Consider the following 18,697-nt stretch of genomic DNA (forward strand, 5'->3'; position numbering starts at 1 on the left):
TTGGACCTTGAAGGTAATCCAACCTTTCAGATTTTTGCTCCACTGAGCACAGTTGTTAATGTTAAAAAAATAAGCGATACGGTTCACTTTGGGCTTTGAAGAGGTGATATGTTCATTGTGAAACTGTTCTGGTTGACCTGCTTGGTTTCCACCCGTCATGTCTGCCTCTCTATCTGTCTCTAGCTACAACATCTCTGAGTTTGATAACATTTTGCTGTCACTCAGCTCTCTCAGTCTCTTATTGTCTGTCGAAGCATGGGTATCACTGACCTCCAGTCATCCTTGGAGAGGTTGTAGAGGATGTTCATCTCATCGTCATCCTGCAGCAGACGGTAGGCTGCGCTGACATGGTGACTCTCCAACACTGCACGGTCATTGTACAGGATAGCTGTGTCTGACCTGTCAAAGAGAAAGCAAGGCAATAGTTTGGTCTATATTGGAAAGAACAGCTTATAAAGAAATAATGGACCCCTGGATGATGCTACGACTTCAATTTATCTGTAAAATGTGTCATTTAGGGGAGACTCTTGAGGGACAAAATCAAACACAGAACAAAACAAACAACACAAAGCCCAAGAATGATTTATGCATTACCTCTACTGCACCAATAATATATATAAAACACAATTCACAATGTCAAAGATATACAGATTGTACAAAATACAAAAATGATTAAACTGCTAGCGAATGGAATGAAATAATCTGAAAGGCTTCCCTCTCTGAAATGTATCATGTATAGAAAAATTCTTAGTTTCAGAAGTTCAACTTTGTAAAATTGTCCTTGTTGATTCCTTTAATTCACAAAGGACTGTAGAAAATGGACTTTTAGTGTGAAAATAAGGATACATTTGAGAATAATAAAAGGATATGAAGACAGTGTTTATCAACAAAATTAGTAACTTTAATTGTAATTATAAGAAAAGATTTTGTTACAATATGTTCTCTCCAACTCCAGTTCTCAAGGGCAAAGAGTTTGGAGTTCATTTGGACTCCCGTATGCCCCAGTGTTATTACTGCACTGCAGGCGATCTCAGTGTGATTGTAAAGCCCCCTCGCTGCAAATGAAAGCATTGATCGGGTGAGTCAGTGCCATGCATTTTTGATTTTATGATCCATTACCTTGTCTGAATGTGGAAGTTGTTTGTGGTCCCTGTGTGCTCGTAGTCGTGCACCGCCGCCGCAAAGATCATGGCAAAGATCTCAAGCTCAGTCAACCAATGCTGCAGGCAAAAGAGAAGGAGAAGAAGAGGAGGAGGGGAAAGGAGGGAAGAGATGGGGTGTGAGGTGAAGATAATGAAGAGGAGGAGGATATTAAGAGAAGTATATAGAAGAGGGGGTTTGTTGAGGACGGGAAGCAACAAGATGGAAAAGACAGCGACATCGACAGGAAGGAAGGAGGAGAAAGTAATGAACAGAAGAGGAAAGAATGGACAGAAATGAGAGAAGAGAAATGAGAAGCCAGCGAATGAAAAAAAAAAAAAAAGGGCAATGCAGCAAATGGTACATCATGACAGAAAGATTTAGAGGAGAAAGGTGATATTAAGGATGCCAAGAGAAGCATTTGGCATGAGGAATATATTACCGTCAGGGATAAAAGGAAACAAATGGGGAGGAGAAGATAGGGGAAAGGTCAGAAAAGCAGAGGAAGCTTTAGATAAGACAAGCTCTATTGAAAATCACTACTTTAAACTGTCACTTCAACACTCCTTCCTCTTTTCCTCTCAGACAGAGTCTCAGTCTATAAATAAAAAATCCACGCTGTCTTTAATTATATTATGAGTTAATGCCGTCATAGGTGAGGATACACATAATGCTTTTCTATTTGTGTTTTTAAACCTTTGTGTTTATACCTTTAAGCCTTTTAAGTCACGATTCATGAAAGAAGAGGATGATGTGAAAATAGCAGAAACTCAAGGAATAGCTTGACATTTTGGGAAATGGGCACTTTGATAGTTAGATCAGAAGATCAATACCACTCTCATGTATGTACGGTGACTATGTAGCCACAGCCAGTTAGCTTAGCACAAAGACTGGAAGCAGGGGAAAAATCTAACCTGGCTGCGCCCAGCAAATAACCCACCGTAACACCATGACATCATTCTGCACTTCAGTTTTTGTACGGAATAAACAAGCGAGATATGATGGGGTAATTAGTGAGCTTAAAGGAGAATTCCGGTCGATTTCAACACGTAACTCTGTTGTTTGTAAATTTGGAGTGCTGTCAGTAGCGAGAAAAACGAAAACAGTCGCTGTTGCCTACACTGTGTTATCCTCCTGCTACAGTTTGCACCCAGGAGACTGAAACAGGGCACATTTTAAACGTGCTTTTAGCCTCTTAACATGTTCGAAATGTCATTACAAGTGCCTACCCATGTGAAGAGATTCCTTCCGAGTGAACACAGTGAATCTGACTGCAGTAGATGTGAAAGAAATGCATAAAAGTTTTTCTAATTCAGCTCTGTTTAGTTCCGGTGTTGAGACGGCAGTAAGACGAGTGCTTCGGGGCGGTCTACAAACTACAACACAGAAAAGAGATACAAAAATATTTTCAAAAATAGGCATATGTTTTTTTTTTTTTTAAAGGTAAGTGCTGTAGTACAACTAGCAGGAGACAAGTTATATTTGAGGTAAGTTTGGAGACACTACCTTATTTAATCATTAAATTAATAAATATTTTTGTTGTATCTCTTTTTGGTGTTGTAATTTGTAGACGGTCCCTAAGTCTTGTCGTCTCAACACCGGAACTAAACAGCCCTGTTTCAGCCTCCTGGGTGCAAACTGTAGCAGGAGGATAACACGGTGTAGGCAACAGCGATTGTTTTCGTTTTTCTCGCTACTGACAGCACTGCAAATTTACAAACAACAGAGCTACGTGTTGAAATCGACCGGAATTCTCCTTTAAGAGGTGCCGGTAGGTGGATTTTGTTACCTTCAGAGCTAGGGCCTCTGTTCCCAGTCTTTATGCTAAGCTAAGCTAACTGGTGGCTGGTGATAACTTCATATTTACTGTACAAACCAGTATTCATTTTGTTAGCAATTTTTAGTCCCTAGTTGTACTGTCGTACTATACTGGGTTAAAATCATTAGTGTTTATAATAGTTTGTACTCTATTTGCATAAATTTAAGGATAAATTGACCCTTTTTTAATCCCAAATCCCACTAGACCACCAGGGAAAGAAAATCAGATTTGAAGAAAATTTGAATAGGTGATTTGGGGGGGGGGCATAAGCATATTTCCCAAAATGTCAAACTTTTCCTTTAACTGCCAGAAAAACAGTAATTGTAAAAATTGAGTTCCATCATATGAGCAACACCCACACGACCACATTAATCTAAAGATAAGGACGTAAGTAGTCAAAAAAATGTGAATAATAAGGACTGTACCTTCATGTTTGTGCTTTTATTTATGGCCGTTCATTTTTAATCTGTGAGTGTTCGCAGAAACCACACACCAGTGAGTGGAATCTTTTCATGGAGATGCATGTATCTGAGTGCACTCACAACACAGAGTGGGGATTTAGCTTAGGAAGCCCAGTTGATATCGGTGACTAATCAACAGTGGGGGATGGGGGAGTCATTAAGAACAGAGGGTGGGAGGTGGGTGGGGGCAAGATGGCCGCTCCATCCCTCACTATATTTCCTTATTGGGCTGGCTTTATGAATGAACTGTTGTTGATTTAATGGAGTCTGGAGTGCCTGTGAAATGATAGATGCTGTTATCCGGCTCTCCCAGGAGCCTGTGGTAGTAGCAGTAATGTGGTTTACTCTGCAAGGCAATGCCTAAAGAAACACACCATGTCGACAGCTGTCGCAGCCACCTTATTAAGGTGATTAAATAAAAACACTGGAAGCGGGGGCGGCCGGCTGGTTGGCTGGTTGGACTTTAAACTTGGCTTTACTGAGGCTAGTGCTTTATTTTTGACTGAATGCAGCATCAGAAATGCCCTAAAGTCACTCCAGGAGAAAGGAGTGAATAGGTCACCAGATGGAAAAAACACAAAGCCAACATGAAATATTAAGAGTAGAAATTAAGCAATGTTTGGGCAAGAAGTCAGAAAATATTTGACTTCAAATGTTGAGACAATGACCATTAATAAGGGTCACATTTTGACAGATATTCTTAGAAATGTGGGTTGTTGTGTCTCAAACCTGCCCTGAGGAAGACTTGGGTGTCTTGTTGTTTAATGAAAGATTGGTTTATGGATTAGCCAATGAAAAAATACGCCATATTTAGAAGATGACATGTCAGACAAAGCTGCAATTAGGCTGGCAGCTGACAGAGTTCTGAATACCATGTGGATAAAATGATTTCATTGACTAAGCTTTCCTACTGGGAACCAAACCAACTCTTTATATGTTCAACTGGTTTCTGTAGGTTTCTTAACAGTGTACAAAGTGTCAAATCCTTCTCACCACCATGCCAGTCTTGAGTAGCAAGTAGTGTACAGTCTGCGTGACATCAGCAGCATGCATCAGGTTGTGGTAGGGGTTTTTATGTTTACTGTATCCCACTTCTAGGGCCTCCACGAATGACACAACCGCAGAGATCGGGATCTGACGGCAGACAAAACAACAGCAAATGACTGCAAGCTAAAAACAAACAAACAGTAAAACAACAGACAGTAAAACAACTTCTTTAGGCTATTTGGTGATTTAAATAATGAGCACATACAATTTCAATGCATGCACAGTCTCCTCAGTATCTGAAATTGATATAAAATCATGGATCCTGAATCATTTAGGCTACTGCAGACCACGATTACATATTCATGTTGGCTTCATTGCCCGTGTCATTTGCTCCAAAATGCTGTCACTTTAAGTGGAGTGTCCTCAATTATAAGACGCTGTGGAAAATGAGCTCCACCTGTTTCAGATGTCCAACCCCCTTCATAATATGGTAATTGTTGAAATACAACAACATGATCTAACACTTAAGAGACAGAGAAGTGAGTGTGCTGACTTCCATCAAATCAGGCATGGTGGGGTGCGTGGATAGCTCAGTTGGTAGAGCGGGCGCCCATGTATAGAGGTTTACTCCTCGATCCAGCGGTCCCGGGTTTGACTGCGGCCCTTTGCTGCATGTCATTCCCCCTCTCTCTCTCCCTTTCATTTCTTCAGCTGTCCTGTCAATAAAGGCCTAAAATGCCCAAAAATTTTCTTTAAAAAAAAAAAAAAAAAAATCAGGCATGGTGAAGGGGAATTGTGAAGGCTCTTGTGATCTGTGTTGAATATTTTAAGCTTATCCTTGTTTTAATGACACAAAGGTATAGCAGTGAACAGTGGTACAGTATATAGGTAAGTTACTGTATATCCTTGTGGCTTTACCTTGAAACGGCTAATAAGGTCGTATCTTGTGAGCAACTCGTAGAATATGAATTTAAGTGCATGATCCCCGCTGGCCTCATTCAGAGCGAACACGTCAAACGACCACTTGTCAACATGCTGTAAAAAAAAAAAGAAGAAGTCAAATAATGAAATGCTTCTCCTCAAACAATATATTCATCTTCTCATCAAATTGTTAGGATGCATTGTACTGCAAGTCAAATTTGTGTTAGGCTATGTAGTCTTGATTTTGGCCCGTGTGTACAAAGTTACTTCACATCTGTGTGCTTCTGCTTGGATAAGTGTGCAAGTGTTAATACCTTAAGCACAGATATGACAGAAGAGGGGTAGCTGAGTCCCACCATATTAGAGGTACGCCGGTACATCCTGTTTGAATGAGATAAAAACATCAAATGAAGCGCACCGCTGAGTTTAAACAGCAGAGGTTACCATACTGGCCCTAAACCACAGCCTGGAAGCTTCCCCACCAAGACTCACGATAAACCCTAAAATCAACACAACTCAGTATGAAACTGTGTTGAAAAGGTTAAGTTGGGAAAAGGCAACAGCACCTGCAAGTCTGCAGTCTTTTTTCACATGCAAAAGGTTTAAGGCTTTGTCAAATATGATGGATAGATTAATTTAATCATAAAATGCTAAACAAGCTGTATAATTCTCCATGAGATTAGTGGAGGAAGTTGGAAGGCAGCAAAGTTGGTGTACATTGCTCAGCATTTGAAAAACACGTAACAGTGGTATACAAGAAAATGTGTAATTATTTTAATAGTAGGTGTCTTACAATAGCTTCCATAAATGCAACTCAGTTAAGATGGCCATTTTGTCAAAACAGGTCATTTTTTCAAATGTATTCCACCTTTTTATTTTCATCCTCTCTTTTCCCAATCTTTCTTCATTGTAAATGTCTGAAAAACAGACGGCCCTCTGTAAAAACAGATTAAGAAAGATTACAGCTTACATGTTTGAGGCTTACTGATTTGAACAAATGCATGTTGCATGTTAGGGTGTGACGAAGCAAAGCCTTGGAGCTGTTTGAAACTCTGAATGATTGTGCTTAGCTGAGCTTGCAAAGGCTGTGGTGATGTGTGGTCGACTCAGGTGAGTGAGTCATTGTGCAGATGATACACGCATTTTCCAACAGATTGAAATGTTAAAGTACCATACCAGTTTTCAAACCCAGTTGTAGTTTGAATGGTCTTCTCCACCTTCTCCGCTGACACTAGTACTAAGTACACATACAAGTTCAGAGAGATTTGAGAATTATGCACTAAATTACCAATTATCTAACCGAGAGAACAAAAACGTTTAGCAATTTCCTGTATCCAAAATCAATCCCCGTTCACTTACAGCATTCACTACTCCTTAGATCACTCAATAATTGACTCTGAAGTGAGCAATACATTGAGATTTCATATACTTATAATTCATTGTTGTTTTGCACCATCATTGAGTGTTTTGTTGTACGATTTTGGCATCTATGAAATGCAACATATTGCATTGTGTGATTGCTAGCAGAAAGTAATGTAAATGTCATGGGCACTATTTTTTTTGTTCCATTGTGGACATTAAGTAGTGCATAGTGCGACATTTCACACAATTCAAACACTCAAAAAAATGGCGGAGAGTAAATATAGTGCACTATGTTAGGTCTGCAACTAACAATTAATTTCATTATCGATTAATCTGCCGATTATTTTCTCTATTAATTGATTAATTGTTTTGTTTATAAAACATCAAACAGTGAACCCTCATGTCCATCACACTATCCCAGAGTGCATAGTGTCATTAAATGTCTTGTTTTGTTCCATCAACAGTCCAAAACTCCAAAAAAAATATTCACTTTAGTATGAGAACAAGAAAAGCAGCAAATCCTCTCATTTGAGAACTGAGAAACAACCTGGCAAATATCAAAGTAACAGCTGAATAATTGTATTTTAAGCAACAGTTGCAGCTCTACACTACATAGTAAATATAATATGATTTGGGACATTGTGTTCACTTTACTGGATCACCTACGAAAAGTAAGTTTATATGTATACATTTTTATATCCAACTGAAAAAGGTTAGAAAATCAAATTCCAAGACTCTGAAACACAAGGCTTTGCAAAATGTCAGTATTGTAAATGTATGTGCAGAAAATACACTGAAACGTGTAAAAACGTCGTTGTTGTCCATTGATAAATCAAGGCCTAACTAAAGATGTTGATAGAACTGCTTTAAGTTGGTCTGGGCCATGATAGATTAGCGACTTCAGTAGGAGAAAGATAAAGGTAACAATCCATATTAAATATTTAACATCGATGACTACTTGCCAATATGTGAATGTGGCTGTGTGCTTGTGCATCACAAACACGTTTACCTCTCAACAAATATGCCAGCCTGGACAGCGTGGACGATACTGCGGAAGCGGGGTTTCTCTTCATTGCGCCGCAGCATCAGGCCCATCTGGCGAGTGAAGGTGGAGGCCAGCCAATCCCGCACCTCTGAGGGCACCGACTCTGACTGGATGTCACTGAGCTCATCCTCTGTGTCCACCAAACGCCTGAAAGAAGGGACAAGGGAGGGATGTAAGGTAAAAGACAGAAGAAACCAAAGAAGGGGAAAACAGACAGATGCAGAGAGACTAAAAACGTACTAAAATATTTTTGCATTTATCGCAGCTCTACCTTTACAGGGGATCAAACTCAAAATCCCAGTGCTGTCCATCAAATAATATCACCTCTTATCTAACATCCAACATCCCAGGCCTCTTGAAACAATGATGGGGAGTATTCAAATCCAATTGAATTGGCATTGACATAATTCTCCACAGCTACCCTGCTGTGTTGACATGTACAGGGGATCAAGAGCAAAGCCTGTTGGTCTCCACCCTCTGAACTGAATACATGTTCTTATGGCAAAGAGAAAGCATTGACATCACACTGATAATCATGGTGCTACATGGATTCTGCACTGGATAGTTCATCATCCTTCATCCTGGAGTGGCTGTGCCCTCGCTGGCCCTAATCTGGTGAGATCTAAATGACGAAAGGCTTACATAATTCCATAAGCCTGGTCATATCTCAGATTCTGGACCTGTTATTGACATACATTGACCTTGTGTATTCCCTAATCTTAACCATACCTTAGCAATTTTTTGCCATAACAATGATCTTTTCATGACCTCAGCCAAGTAGTTTTTGTTGTCTAAACCTAACCAAAGGGGGCGGCAGATCAGGAAACAGTTTTTTTATTTTGTCTATCTGCCAACATTAGCCACATAAACATCAAATTCAGCGGGGAAAGAAGTATTTAGGTAATTTATGGTAGCAATAACAATGTCAAAAATAAGCAAAAAGTCTTGCATTCAAGCACAGAAGTTAGTCATATTATTATATAATTAAATCATTATTATTGATGCACTGACATGTAAGCACTATTTAGATTTTATTTTTTTAATTTGGAGTTCATGTTTACTGCTTCATATGCTTTTGGCTAATCTGTAACAATTAGGGCTGTCAAAATAACGCGTTGATTTCGATTAATTAATCTGAGAAAAATAATGCTTTAAAAAAAAATAACACAGACTAATCCATTCCTTATTGACGTTTGTCCTGGAGCCGTTCTAGCCACCATTGGACTGTAAAATGAAGGAGGGAGACGAGAATGTTCTGCCTGGATAATTAATTGGAATATTTACTTGTAAAAATCTTCTTCCTGCTAACCCTGGCTACCGAAATCTGGTGCCACCGATATGTCTGCGCTTCTCTCTGATGCTCTGAAACAGACGATACAGGCAACACAAACACCGCTGCACGTGATGCTAGTTAACACTATACTCGACAGTAGCTAACGTTAGCCTACCGCTAGCTAGTAGCTGGATTAAACACAGTTAAAATGCTGACAGCTAACGCTAAACGGTGTAAAGTTTGACTGTGTTTTACTGTAGAGGATTCAACACCGGTATGTAACAATCTGTAGCTGCCATCGGAGAAACAACACAGACGGTGCGTTCAGTGAAACTGGTAAACTACAGCCTCGTGGTGCATTTGAAGTTATTGTAAATGTCCTTTTCCCATCTGGTGGTTGTTTTTGTCGTTCAACAGCAATTTACTAGTGAAATAAGTTATTGTTATAGTTATTACATTATTATTAAATCATTTAATTTTGACCATATGGCCTTAGCAATAAACAAGCCGTTCTTTAATGTCACCAACTGTTGTTTAGTACCCTTTTTTTTCTTTTCTTTTTTTACTTTCTTAAAAAGTATCGGTTCAGGCACCATTAATTATGTATGCGATTAATTTCGATTAATTAATCACACAGTATGTAATTAATTCGATAACATTTTTTTATCGATTGACAGCCCTAGTAACAATGCATGCTTCATCTGAAAAGTAACTAGGTGTAGTGAAGTAAAAAGTATAATATTTCTAGATAAAGTAGTACTTTAGAGTTAGGTTAGGATAGGGTTTGCAATTTGGCTGTTACACATTTACATGTAACCAAGCAGGGAGACAAAATGGTTAAAAGGAAACTTAGAATTACAGTGCAGGTAATCATCTTTATCCATTTTCTAAAGTCTGGCTGTTGTCAGTGCTGCTCTCAATAAATGAACCATGTCAATAGTTGTTCCACTGTAAAAAGCTACTGTTTTCTTACCTCGTCTCCTCGATGTAAACGGATTCCAGCACCAACGCTGCATACTCAAGGTTTTTCTTGAGGTCAATGAGGGAAGCCTCTCCTCTCTCCAGTTGCTTCACCAGACATCGTAATCTAAAACAGAGATTCAACAGTCATTTAACAAATGGGATTACTCCCCCTGCCATCTTGACATGATAAATTAATTGTAACTGATTGAATTAAATTAATCTGGTCTGGGTTGCTGGTGCAGTAGGCAACGTTTTTGTTTTCTTTTGTGAAAATAAACCTGTCCTCTTGGTTTAAATCACAAAGTGGGACAGCAACAGACAGCAAACAAAATACTATTTGACCAATATGATTCATTTAATTGTGATATTGAGTGCACACTTCTCCATCCACATAAAACTGGCCAGCAGGGAGCTAAAAAAACCAGAGAAAACTGGTATTTTCTATTTTTAATATATTTAATTTACTCTCCCTTGAAAACCGCGGCCCATTGCTGCATTTCATTCTCTCTCTCTCTCTCTCGCTCTCTCTCTCGCTCCCCCCTTTTTTCCTGTCATTCTCCAGCTATCATAAAGGCCATAAAAGCCCTGAAAAAATAATCTTTAAGCAACAACAACAACAAACTAAAATGACTCACTATATGGACCAAAAAGTTGGGTTAGGGTGGGACATACAGTATACACTATGTTTTCATACTGTTCTCCTTCTCCATTTAAGCTCATAGGAGTCTTTTTCTTTAAAAAAAAATAATTTTCCTTCTTAAATGTCTTGATTTGCACAAGTGTAACACTGTCTCATAAGAGACATTCTGACAAACACAGGTGTTATTAATACCATTACTAACAGCTGCATGTGTCAGGTAGCTCCAGAGCTCTGGTATCGTGCATGCTGGCTCACTACTGGGACACTTAATTGGAATGAAGCCATTGTTAATGTTATTAGTTCCACCTGTGCTGTTCCTGCTATGACGAAGTCAAAATGTCTGCAGGCTCTGCTTGGACTCATTTGCATGCATTAGCTATTTAAAATTAAAATAGCTTTAATATTGCAGTTCTATGTGCTCCTATGTGGCTTTTGACACCATCAACAACTCAATTTTATGAGATTGCCTGCAATACTAGGTTAGTGTCACTTGTTTTGCCCTTGACTGGTTCAGATTGTATATTTGTAATGTTGAGCACTCCAACAGTAATTTATGAAGACAGAGAAGTCCTTTATAAAGTTATTTTCGCTTTCATGGTGGCAGAAATGTGTAAGCAATTGCGGGTTTTGTGGCTGACAGTTTAATAAATTAGTTCACTTCTAATCGTCACATATACCAGTTGAGTTTATAAGTGTTATATGTACAGTTAGGTGATTTTACATTGAAGCATAATGAGGAACTTTTCCTATACATGAAGAATGTAGGTGTAGGTTTACCTGAACATAACTGAATAAATGTAATATTTGAGCAAAAAAAATAAAAAAGTGTGATATCACTGAAACGATCTTCTCTCTGTTATACTTTTCAAGATTAATTCACTTGTGTACAAATATTCTCGAGCCCCGGCAAAAACCCACTTGAAATAGACACTAAAGAACAAAGCAACTTAACATCAATTTCTGCACAGTGCAATCTCTTGCAGTATAACACCTGCTGCTGTGCTGGAGGTCACGCGCTCACTTTCACAGTGAATGCCTGCAGAGGCTACGCTTATTGTTGAATTATTAAGCAGAAAGGTGGAGAAGGAAAAGAGGTTTTAGATGCATTCATTGATTGTATTCCCTGGCATCTTTCTGTGAAGAAGCTTGAATTAAAATGCCTTAATCTAAATATTCATAAATTTATTTTCCATTCATTAATATTTTTATGGCCAAAGTTGGGGTTGGGGCCTAAATGTAGTGTGTGCACAGCAGTGAAACACCCTTCACACCAGATAATTTTCAACACTCAGCCGACTTTCTTTTGAATGTTAAAAGAAGCCCTCAAAAATAGAGGGATAGCATGCAATTTGTGTCTATCGATCTGTACGGTTTCAATGTGAACCACTGAAATACTGTCTGCTGTGCAATACCAGGTAGGAAATTCTGAAAATAATCTGGGTATTTCACCAAGTACACCTCTGCAAAAGAGCCACACAGTTATAATTTCCATATTCATGCAGCGATGACCCTACAATTTCATGGCATAGTTGTCCAGACATTTCACTCTGAATCCAAACTATCAACCTGCAGGGGATCACCAAAGTCATAAGAACACATTGTCTAGGGAACCATGAATGTCTATACACATTTACATGGCAATCCATTTGTTGAGACATTTCAGCCTGGACCAATGTGTTGGACCGACCAACCAACAGACAAACTGACATTGCCATACATAGAGCCATGCCGCTAGTGTTTCCCAGAAGAAGAAAGATTGCATGAACAAGATCTGTTCCTTGAAAGGGGCCCAGTGGAGTTTTCTTGTAAACAAACAAAAGGTATGTTCACTTGCAGGGTGAAAAAAGGGCCAGAGCAGCACACTGATAGGCTTGTAGTCTGACTGACGGTTCACTTTCAGTGTTACTCACCAAAATGCATTGTGTGTATCCTTAAGGTCTAACAAATGTGTTAAGTGCATTTCCTCCATCATCAAACTGCTTTTTAAAGAATTTTAATTCGTCTTCCCTGCCTTGGCTGGCACATTGCAGCAAATCTTGGCGTGTTACCGTTGGGTACTGGAATAGTGTGACCGGATTGGTAGGACTGCATTGCATTAGATAAACAAAACAAACCCACTCATAAAAAACAGATCCATGGAGCAACTAGAAATCATAAACCTATAGAGAACCTTCAACTATGACAACACCTCATTCACATGCTGAAATGTCGCTCGTAACTTCCCATAGAGCACTTAAGAGTAAGTGGATAATGAAAGGAATAAGAAAATGAGTTCACTTCCGCACCATTACATTTTAAGCCATAGCAAATAACATGGTTGTTGCTTCTCCACCCTATCAGCTTTTTCTCTGGCCTAATCCTGAATTTCCCAAGTTGGCTCTGTGCTCAGGAGTTACTTTGCTGCCCGCCTGACCCGGACTATTAACCCAGCGTGTTGCGTCCCTTGGTAATGACAACAGGTGAAATGAGCCAATTTTATTTTGGTTGGGAGACACACAGATTTATCGTACGTTTTGGCACTCGGCTCTTCATCACAAGTCTTTGTTTTTAGTTTTAAAAAGAAGCCTAAGTGACTCAATGCCATACAGCCTCAATAAAGTTTATTTTTAAATGGTTGTATGAGATTTTCACTTCTGTCTTGCATCCTGCAATGCACAAAGGGATTTGAGGAAAAAAGTGTCTATTTCTCTTAATTGTTTCTTTCAACACATTCAACATTTTAAGCTAATTCTCACTAAAGCCCTCCTGGTTGCGCTACACCTGGTTAATCTTTTGACTGAACAAGGAAAATTGATTGGCCTTTTAGTTTAGTCTATTGTTAGCCAAACAAAAGCAACAACCCTGTGTCAAAGCCTTTTTTACAGAAACACTCACCAGAAGAGACATTTCTGTCAGTACATGTACTAATGTCATTCAACAAGGGCTTTCCAAGTAAGCACAGCGTGCCAGCACCAATGCAATTCAGGAAGGAACATCAAAGAAAAATATCAACCGAACACATTTCAACATTTATGCTGAATTATAGTCTGACAATGAGCTTTGTTGAGGAGGTATGGTATTTTGCTATTCTTAGCAGGGAAGCTCACATGGCACACAGCCGTTCTTAATAACCATCTTTAGTGCCAACCAAATGACATATGCTGTGATTCTAGAGTTGAGCTTACCCTTCATGCATTCACTTCCTTATGATTCTTAAAATAGCTGTCAGCAGCTTAAAGGGAATCTACTTTCTGTAAGCTAATAGTTTTACAAAGCCATACAAATTGAATCAGATGGATTAAAATAGTTATAAACAATAAAAAAGTGTAAAAGGATAAGTAACCAATAAAAAAACAGTCTGATGGGAATAGGACATACTGGACATAAACATTATAGAGTACAAATTCCTCCAGCCTAACGTGAGGAATTTGGTGTTGCCTTCGCATAATATTTTCAGATCTAGATGCTTTCAATTTTAAGTGCTAATGAAGCAGATAAAGGTATGCAGCCGTAACACTGTAGAGCAGCACAGTGCAGGTATTGTAAATAATAATAATAATAATAATAATAATAATAAATGTAAATACTGGCGCTGGTGTGTGTAAAAATATAAACAAAGGTTATTAAGTGCATATAGAGAATATTGCCTTGAAATACATTTTTGCTCAAACTGAATATTGCTAATACATATATGTGAGATACAGTTGACAGTAGTGATAAATATGGTGAAGGCACTGGACTGAGCTGCTTCTGTATGTGACTTCCAACATGTTTACAGCATACACGTTATGAGCTGAGCTTAACACCAGAGTGCGGAACTTTTACATATAAATGAAGGTCTGTTACATTCAAGCCCGTGCTAAACGAGTTCACTCAATGCTGATTAAATTAATCACCGCCAGGGAAAGCTCCAGTACCAGAGTTGTGGTGTCTGGTGGCTGTGGCGACATTCCCACGCTGGCACACGGGAAGTATGTCGATACAGCTTATTTGTGCTCAGAACAAATAGTTTCCACAATAACGTTGTTACATGAGCAGCACACAAACTACCTTCAAACCAACCTTACTCGCTCAATTATAGTTTTTCACAGCGTAGCTGCTTCTTCTGGCTCTCTGATTGGTTACACAGTATGTCAGTCTATCTGTATTACCCAATACCTTCAAAGGCAAGAAGTGTGGAGAGACCACAGCTACATGGCGTTATTATGAATCTCATTTCTTTCCTTAAGCACGTCAACAGTGTTTTTGTAATTACTTTCACTGCCAGAGGGGGAGACAAAAATGCTGCACTCCAGCTTTAGCATAAGCAAAATATCAGTGTTTGAAACACACTGAGCATACAGAAGGAGAGCAGAAAAGTGGTTTGAAATGACATGTTGAGGTCACCGTTCTCTCTGAAAGATTAAAATACAAAAGCTGCTGTTTTCAATAAAAGATTAAAATAAATGTTTGATATGCCAACGATTACAGCAAAGATTTTGGGTGAAGTATCAATTAAAGGTGAAGCATGGAGGCTGTGGGTCTTCTACTGAAATATACAATCATCAATACACACTAATTCATACGAATATAGAGTCTAAAGACAAAGACTGTTATATGGTCTGTATAGATTGTAAAGCCCTCTAAGACAAAGTTGTGATTTTTGGTTATATAATTAAACTTGGTCATGGCTGTACCAGAATACACGCAGCTCAAACTGCTTTCTCATTTCGGTCTGAACAACGCAGTGTCATCTACAAACTTGTGTAGTTTTACAGAGAGCTTTTATTAGAGCTGCAGGAGGAAACAGCCCACAGCAGACCAGCTCCATTGCTGGAGGTCATTGTCTTTTATGTGTGCTTCTCAAACTTATTATGTGATATCTCCTGTTTGACAGCTCAATATTTCACTGACAGGCAGGGTCAGCTGGTAAAGCTTGACCTGTAGGAGCTCTGATATCATGGTGTTGAAATCCACCTAAACAATTCTGGCATGTGTCATGATGGGAGAAATTAAGGTGCAGTGCCATGTTCAATATGTCATCACAGACCTTTGGCTTTATATGTGAACTGTAAGTGGTCTAACAGTGAGTCTGTGCCAGCTGGGAAGTGGATAAGGACAATTTTATCAAAGCAGTTTGAACTGCAGAGGTCAGAGTAACATTGCTTTTTAGGTAGGAATAAGGCATTTATGATTGGAAAATTAGTATTTTCCTTCAGCAGAATATACAGCAAAATACACACTCTTGTTTGCTTTTTATTCCAAGTCATATAACTTCAGAACTTAAACAGAATTGCAAATAGACTTTCAATATCAATTTCAATTTTATTATAGTAAAAGGACACATTAATCATCAGCTACAATCATACAGCACCCCTTAACCATCCCCCAATCAACTTCCAAGGCTGTCAAAATGAACGCAATAATAAGTTAACGCAAATTCTGTGTGATTTGGACCTTGTGCCGCTCCATTGTTTGGGAAATCAGGAAGCGATGCAGCACTGCTGAACTCACCAGATACTAATGAAACTTATCTCGGGGTCATAGAACATTATTTTGACCCACAGTGGGAACTTTGTTCTCATGCTTTGACTGTTATGAAGATAGGGGAAAGGCATTTTGATGAGCACTTTCGGCAAGCAGCCAGACAGTGGGACATTGAACATAAAGTCAACACACTGACCACTGATAGTGCACGCAACATGATTGCAGCGGCCAGGCAACTCCCATTCCAGTATATGCCTTGCGTCACACATAGCCTCCATCGAGCCATCACAGTTTCTCTCATACTTTATTTATTGTTTGTTTTAATTATTATTATATTTTTTTTTTATTAATTTGTTTTGATCCCACTATGAAGAAGGGGATGTTTTTCGTGAGCCCTCATTTTCCCACATGAGGTTAAACACAATTACATTGATATATTTAGCTGACCAATGCACATTTGCACTTGTACAATGTGTCTGTTGCTGTAATTCATGAGGTCCATCGTTTTGTGTTGAGCTGCTTAAAAAAAAAAAAAAAGGGGATATTTAGTTAACCATTACAAGTGGGACACTACATTGTGTTAGTATTACCAAGTAATGCTACATTCAGGTCAATATGCCCATCTGTTGTTGCTTGAGGGGCTTGAGTTTGCCATATTATGCTTTTAGCATACAGTACCTTTGTGGAGAATATTCTAGACAGTATTTGTCATTGTTTTTGCAATAATAAATATACAAATAAACATTTGCATCAAGCAAGCATATGTGTCTCCTATGTTGATAAGAGCATTAAAGTTTTAGAAGTGTGCGATTAATTTGCAATTAATCGGGAGTTAACTATGGACAATCATGCATCGCGATTAAATATTTAAGCGATTGACAGCCCTAAACTTAACTCATAAAATCCATAATATTGTCTCATGTTTATTTTTTCCCCCAAAAAAATTGTCAAATTCCAGTGGCCACTAGATGAAGCAGGCCAGTGACAGAGCGAGGCAAAGACATGAGCCTCCAGCTGTCTGCCTCTGTATCTGAAGATGAGAGATTTATTTGTTTTCCCTCAGAGAGGCTGAGCAGAGTGCAAAGAGAGCATCTTCTTCCTATATTCGCATTGCCTCCAGTTATTTGGCCTCAACTGACCTGCTCAGAGAGAAGAATGGAAATAAAAAAAGAAGCACCCAACAGTATACAGTTGGGCTCCACATTGCTCAACCTCTTGACAGCTGTTGTGACAGCCAGAAGTGAACATGAAAAAAAAGATAAATTAAAACAGCAGAGGGTAACGTAGCAACAGCTTTTTTCCTTCCTCTAACAATTGCTTTGTCACTCAAACAAAAAACATATTCTGCACAACCACAGGGACAAATGTATTGTATGTGAAATGTATTCCATTCTGACCTAATTTGTAATAAAAACAGGTCCATTCCTGCTATGAGAAGCCACAACAACCGTCAGAACCTACACAGCAGAAAGCAGGGGAGAGGATAAATGTTGTTGGTTGAGCAGAGAGCGCTGCCAGGATGCAAAACTTGGTCACCGCCTGTGTTCCAATGACATTCCACCCTAGACGGTGTGTAATCAATGGCCTGGGGTCAATGTAATCACCCAGGGAGATTAGCGTGCTTTCAGGGAACACACACAGGTTTTCAGGCTGATAAGCGGAACAAGGCCTGTAATAACATGATAACTTAGTTAAGCCGCGGTTACACATATTTTGCAGCCTCCACGGTGATTTGTGACTGTAGAGGAGAAGAGGTTAGTCAATAAAATATTAGAGTACTAGAGATTTTAAAAATTTAAATATGAATTAGAGTTGAAAAGATAAAGTCAAACATTATCTGGTTCCAGCTTTTCAGGTGGGGTGAGTTGCTGCTTCATTTTGTCTCATGTCATCGTAAACTAAGTCACTTTGGAGGTTTGAACTGTTGGTGAAAAGAACCAAGACATTTCTAAGATGTCAGCTTGACCTCAGGGAAATTGCTATGGTTAATTTTGACCATTTTCCGACATTGTATAGAGCAAATGATTAATAATAATAATAATAATAATAATAATATGTTTCTACCTAAGTAGATGGCATTATGGAAAGAATAGGGGTTTTCACAGATGTCACTCTTTGAATTTAAATTGAAATAATAAAAAAAAAATGCAGCTTGAAATGAATTTAGCAGTAATGTGCAGAATACGTGAAGAATACTATTTATGTGGGGGAAACTGTCTAGTTTTACATAAAAGCAAGCTCAAAGAGAGTTCTTTATCAATATGTTACCTTTTGATAATTCTGCACAAATTTGGAAAGAAAAAAATAGAAAAAATGAAATACATTATTGTATAATGCCAATTATTGTCTTCAGATTCAGAAACATGTCTATTACAGAGCCAGTGTGTCCTGTTAAAATATCCTCTCTCCTCTCTCTAGTGTTGCTGTGGAGCGTGAGCTAAATGCCTAAATGGTATGTAAATACAAATGTTAATGTGACACCCACACTGAGCATTGGTGGCCACTCAGGTTTGGGTGAGAACAGCAACAGCAGGCTCTGGCTGAATGTTTCTGCTGCTGTTGATGGCTCTTATTAAAATTACAAATACTGTTACAGTGCAAGCCAGCTGCACTCTCTGAACAATATTGGTAACTCCTTCAA

At 38.7% G+C, this 18,697-nt stretch overlaps 1 protein-coding gene across 1 annotated transcript in view; it reads right to left on the reverse strand.

Annotated features, from left to right (window-relative positions):
- pde1cb (phosphodiesterase 1C, calmodulin-dependent b) overlaps positions 1-18,697 on the reverse strand; it is a 74,306-nt gene that overhangs the window by 17,610 nt on the left and 37,999 nt on the right. Inside the window, exons 4-10 of the mRNA XM_078264506.1 lie at positions 9,982-10,095; positions 7,700-7,882; positions 5,643-5,709; positions 5,326-5,442; positions 4,414-4,554; positions 1,120-1,220; positions 271-399 (exon numbers count right to left, since the gene is read on the reverse strand). Of these exons, the coding sequence (XP_078120632.1) occupies positions 271-399; positions 1,120-1,220; positions 4,414-4,554; positions 5,326-5,442; positions 5,643-5,709; positions 7,700-7,882; positions 9,982-10,095 (852 nt within the window). The remainder of the gene's footprint in view (positions 1-270; positions 400-1,119; positions 1,221-4,413; positions 4,555-5,325; positions 5,443-5,642; positions 5,710-7,699; positions 7,883-9,981; positions 10,096-18,697) is intronic.

Source organism: Sander vitreus, chromosome 12 (genome assembly GCF_031162955.1).
Source record: "Sander vitreus isolate 19-12246 chromosome 12, sanVit1, whole genome shotgun sequence".
NCBI lineage: Eukaryota > Metazoa > Chordata > Actinopteri > Perciformes > Percidae > Sander > Sander vitreus.